This window comes from Gavialis gangeticus, unplaced genomic scaffold, assembly GCF_001723915.1.
Source record: "Gavialis gangeticus isolate Ggan-Ray unplaced genomic scaffold, GavGan_comp1, whole genome shotgun sequence".
NCBI classification, from domain to species: Eukaryota; Metazoa; Chordata; order Crocodylia; family Gavialidae; genus Gavialis; species Gavialis gangeticus.
This window is the reverse complement of record NW_017729017.1, coordinates 4,563,630-4,569,045: the sequence shown is the minus strand read 5'-3', so window position 1 is coordinate 4,569,045 and position 5,416 is coordinate 4,563,630. Positions and strand designations below refer to the sequence as shown.

The following is a 5,416-nucleotide window of genomic DNA, read 5'->3' as shown; positions in this document are numbered from 1 at the left end:
AGCTCTCCTGGTGCTTCTGTCTGTGGTGGCAGCACACCCCAGGCTGCACCTGCCTGCTGGCACCTGGCCCAGGTGGTCCTAGGGGGCCACCGCCACTGCAGAGGGAAGCACTAGGCCCTGTGCAGCTGAAGCAGGCAGGCAGCTTGGGGGTGGGGCAAGCTGCTAATAGGCTGAGTGGTCCCAGAGCTGCAAGGGACCCTGGTGCTTTCCTTTGTGGTGGCACCCCTGCCCCCCCCCAGGTAACACCTGGCCTGGGTGCCAGTGGTGCCTCTCAGGTGGCACCTGCCCCTCCCCCCAAAGTCAAGCCTGCCTGCATGAGCTGCCACTAGGTCCTACAGCCCCCAAGCTACGTGGGGCTTGGTACTTCCCTCAGGTGGCACCACTCCCTAGAACCGCCTGGGGCAGGTGCCACCTGGGGGGTGCCACTGCGCAGGGAAGGTCTGGGATGCCCCACAGCTTAGGGACTGCTCGGCCACCAGCAGCTTGCTTGCCCCCCAATCCCCTGCTGCAGGAGGCAGGTGGGGAAAGGATCAGGCCCCCTCATCCTTGTACATGCATTGTGGGTTTAGTTCTCCCTAAACTGAAATGGTGAATTTAAAAAAAAACCAAAAAAAAAACCCCACCATTTCAATTTAGGGAGAACTAAACCCCAGTTGCACATGTACAAGCACCCATAGGTGTTAAATTCTTCAGGCGTGATCTGTCCCTCATTACACGAGTCATTAACAGTGTGGCTCTGATCTTTGTTGGTATCCAAATACCTTTTCATTTGTTAAATACCTGCAAAACCATTCATCATCAGTGCAAACCCATTCTTTCAACAGTAGGGCCTTGTGCTGTCTGTCCCATCTTTTGCCTGGCTGGGCACCCATAGCTCTCATGCTGTTTTTCTTCCTGTGTGCCTGAAGAGGGATCCACAGCAGCAGCAAGCTAGCAGCATCTCTCCCCCACACAGCCAGACCTCCTGTCACACATGCAGGCAGTAGCTCTCAGTGACTTTCAGAGCGGCTGTGTTTAGAGCTGCGCAGCAATCTCACATCTAATTCTGCATTCGCCCATTTTCTCAAGGTACAAGGGCTGTCGTATCTCCTTTGCAGGCATTGCCTTGGGCCGTGATAAAGTAAGAGAGGCAAATTAAAAGGACTCCGGTCTGCAGGATGCCAAGCGGGCCATGGCTGCTATCCTGCTACATTCCACCACTGAAACCTTTCCAGGATCGTTTCTGAGGTAACTTCTTTTTTGTCCTCTCATCAGAGGTTCACACTTCCCCCATGGATCACTAAGGAAGCTGGGTTTTATTTAACAGGAAGAAATTCCCCAACAGACGGCAACACTGCCAACCACCAGTTCCTAGTTAGCACATGTGTTGTTTCACACGGAAGAACTGTCCGGGTACATGGAGCACTTTCACTTCATCAGTACTAGAGAAACGCGTGAATTTATTTGTGGAGAGACAGTATTCCCTTTTTATCCCCTCCCCTCCTTCGGCTCCTTGCTCTGGAAGTTGTTCCAGAAGATGGCAGTGGGTTATAGTGAGAGACAAGCCCATCTAGTACCTAGTTAAGCCAGTAGTTCTCCTACCGTAGATACTCTCTCTCTAAATGCAGGATGCTGGCTTTGATTTGTTCCCTTTTCAGTTCCCCCTGCTCCATCCATGATCTCCTCTGCCCTAGCCTCGCAGTGTCCATCTGCCACTTCTGCCTGTTGCCAAGACTGCTTTAAGTGCAGTATTTGTGCCCAGATCGTGCACAGGTCCACTAGCCCTCAGAAGAGGGTCAAGCTGTTGCTTTTAACTTTACCAACCAAGCGGCATCAGCTAACAGGCTGTCCCTACAAGAGCTAGTCCTCTTTTGTGAAGTCAGCCATCCTGGTTCTTTGTGTGTTACATATCCCATGATGCTTTAACCCTGCATTAAAGATGGACCAGTTTAGCTGCATCTGGAGCCTCTGTTGGAGCACAGAGATTTGAGTAGGCACAGCTCCCTTATAGCCAGCAGTCAGGTTCGGGGAGCTGAGATGAACAAGCAGGTGGTTTCCAAGATAGCAAGATTCAAAATTTAAAGCCTCCCTTAGAAAAAGCAAGAGACCTTAAATGCCACCTTAAAAAAAAGAGTCCAGGAAAGTGCCCGTCTCTGTGTGTGTAATGAAGCAAAAATCCTAGCCCCATCTACCAGAGCTGCAGCTAGAGGAACAGTGGTTTCATTTACAAGATATTAAAAATTCATTAGAGGGTTAAGGGAGATTTTTTCTAGGACTCTCTCAAGCCAACTAGTAACCTGCCCTGCTCCCCTCAAAAACAACAAAACAAAAAACTTACATCCTTTTTCGACTCCTGAGCTAGGTAGTTTTGTACCCTCAGGACTCTAGTACTCATCTTCTTTTTAGTTGGGAAGTTAAGTTGCTAGCCTTGCTCACTGTAACCCAGCATCTCCTGAGGGAATTTACATTTTGTATTACCTACATAGAGGCTAGTTCAGTGAAGAAAGCTATCACTTCCTGCCCTAACCTGGACTATGATGTCCACTATTCTTAAGGAATGACAAAAGCTCTGGCTATTTCAGAACTCATGGTAAATGTTGAGTTTGGAAGTGTTGCCTAGCTTAAAGCAGCAGCTTGCAGTTCAGTCAGGCCATCAGGTAGTAAGAGTCTCTGAAGTCTGCTATTTGTTAAATTATTAAACAAAAAAACACTCCCTCCCCCAAGGCTGTTATATTTGCTCCCACTGCCTAGCACCTTAAAATTGAAGGGATTGGTAGTGTTTTAAGTATATTCTCAACATCCCTACAGTTACTACTTCCTTTTTTCTGCGTAAAGGAGAGAAAGTAGAATATAATCTCTGAAGGAGACTCTTACACACTTGCTTGTTTAGTATCTCTAGATAGCCTTCCCCCATTGCCAGTGTTTGAAGGTCTGGAAGTATAGTCTTAGTAAAGCAGATGCATCTTTTTATAAAAGTTACTGCATAAATCACTATAACAATTCCATGCACACGTAGGTGTAGTGTTACTCCTCAAACTCACCTGATTTAGCCTTCCTGTGCTGTTTATTGCTTAGTATCCCAGTACTGAACTATCATTCTACAAAGCATTGTTTTGTCAGGATCTCACTCTCTGCCCTCTTCTAATTTAAGCCTCTTGCATGGTAGAATTTATGGAGTTTCTAATTAAATTACTTTGAATAGCATCTCCTATTACAGCCAAATCAAAGTGGAGGTTCAAGTGACAGTAGTGCTTTATTTAGTAAACAAAGTTACTCAGAGCCATTATAATCAATCTGACAAACCTCCAGTAATGCATTACTATATAGACAACTATAGACCAAAATTAGTGTTTGCCCAAACACAGCATCCCTACAGTTCAGTACAGTACAGTACAGTAATTTAGCTTTAAGTACTAGCCTCTTTGCATGCTGCAAACGCACACTGATGTGTGTCATAGGTTGTACTCTGCAAACAGAGTAGGTGCTAAAAACTCTGATAATGGAAGTAGAAACTCTTCTGGTGCATTCATCATAGCTTTGCTTTACAATGCAGAATCATAGGTGTTGAGGCAGAACCACAGCTACAGGCTCTGGCTCACTTAGTTGAGTATCATAACAAATAGACACCAAGGCAGGAATACAGTGTCTTTTGTTACTAGCAGCCCAAGGCAAAATAATAGCAGAGGAAGATGTCTCCAGAGAGAGGGCATCTGTTTTCACAAATCCCAGTGATCTTGGCTCTTCAGCACTCGCATCAAGGGACAGAATATTGTCCAGAGGGGCTTGTATCTCAGATATTTCCAGTATAGGTGGGGGTGGCCTCCTGATATTTGATAAATCAATTACGGTCTCTGAGCTCTTGGAGAGCAAGTTCTCCATTGATTGGAGGCACTTCTCTTCCCTGCATGGCGTAGAGGACTTGGCATCACAATATATATCCACAGTGTAATCGACTCTGCTGTATTCAGAAACCAGACTGGACAAGTCAAAAGCAACATGACCACCAGGGGTCTTGCAGAAGGAAGCAAGGCCACCATCACAAATGCCTTGGATCTGACTGTGCAATTCACCCTTCATACTGCTGATCAGAGAGGACTCGGGTCTTGTCAAAGTATGCTGAGGACTGCCTTTTATCATCATCATGCTTTCCAAGTCGAGACCATTCCAACTATCTGGCTTAGAGGTACTGTTAGTTTCTGTGTAGTTATTAACTGGAGATGAGTAGGTATAGCTGGAGACACCTGCCACAAATCCAAGTTCCATGATTTCCTTTAGTGTCATAATACTGGCATTGCTTCTGTGGATGGATGACATTGTAGAGCCTTCCAAGAGTCAGTCACTCTTCTAAAATCCTAATTGCATCCAACAGAGAGACACCTTGTAAGCAGAGGAAGCCCCAAGAAATATGTTACTGTCAATTAAAGCTTGAGAAAGGAGCAGATTAGAAACTTGAGGTTTTAAGTGCACTGGTACAGGGATGTGGAAGTTGGCCTTTTTACTAATATGGAGGCACTTATACCAGCCTGAGAGAGCTTTTATCAGAAGAGCTTGTTCTGGTTTGGGAATTGGAAGAAACCACCCAGTGCCCCAAACACAGGCAAACCTAATACAAGTTGCCTTCATACCAATATAGTTAGATTGGTTAAAAAACCTACTCCCTCAGCTAGCACTTGCAAAGATTTCTACCAGTGTATGAACCAGACCTTGTGCCATTTCTCTTTACAGGGGTGTAGGTTGTAGCTGTGTTGGTCTAAGGACATGGGCAGACAAGGTTCTTTGGGTGAATCGGGTATCTTTTATCAGACCAATCTAAATAGTTGGAAAAAAACCTCCCCTCTTTACACATTTCTCTTTACATGCACCTTCTCTAACCTTGTAGCTTAAATTTGATACAAACTAGAAGTTATTCTGTGGGTCTGTAGTTCAATTTTACATCTCACTTACATCTCACTCAGCATGATTGTTTTGAAATTGAGCTGTGCAGCCAATACTGAAAATATTGGCCAAATACCATCTGACAAGGTGCCAAGACTGCCTGAGTGGTTGTCCTGGGAGTCAGTCAGACAAATGATTACCTTGAGTATCATATTTAGCTTTCATCTTTACAATGGCTGGAAGAGTTCAAGGGATTGCAGGAGGCTAAATCAGAGCTCTCTGTCCATACTAATCAAAGACTCACACAAATGATGCTGCAGAAGCAGCCTAGGAAGTTTAAGCTCATTAGTGCATTGGAAGCTTGTTTATAGCACAACTGATTTGTAAGGCAGCCCCTTTTTGGGACTCGATTCAGAAGCATCAACTGTAGTTTGAGACTCCAGTTCATACTTTGTGTGCTAAGAACTTGTATCCTGCCTTCTGTCCACTTCAAAGGATAGCCTCCAATGGCTCCAGTCTCATCCAGACTGCAAAGACGGGTCATGCTCAACATGCCCCAGGC

At 45.6% G+C, this 5,416-nt stretch overlaps 1 protein-coding gene and 1 long non-coding RNA gene across 2 annotated transcripts in view; one reads left to right on the top strand and one right to left on the bottom strand.

The window, feature by feature from the left end:
* The first annotated feature begins 997 nt into the window (after nucleotides 1–997).
* Nucleotides 998–5,416, top strand: part of MYBL2 (MYB proto-oncogene like 2) — a 34,373-nt gene continuing 29,954 nt past the window's right edge. The window contains exon 1 of the mRNA XM_019513023.1: nucleotides 998–1,227. Within this exon, the coding sequence (XP_019368568.1) occupies nucleotides 1,172–1,227 (56 nt within the window). The 5' untranslated portion in view covers nucleotides 998–1,171. The remainder of the gene's footprint in view (nucleotides 1,228–5,416) is intronic.
* The window catches only part of LOC109294606, a 7,905-nt gene continuing 5,702 nt past the window's right edge, over nucleotides 3,214–5,416 (bottom strand). Inside the window, exon 2 of the long non-coding RNA XR_002096581.1 lies at nucleotides 3,214–4,331. This is a non-coding gene — a long non-coding RNA (uncharacterized LOC109294606). The remainder of the gene's footprint in view (nucleotides 4,332–5,416) is intronic.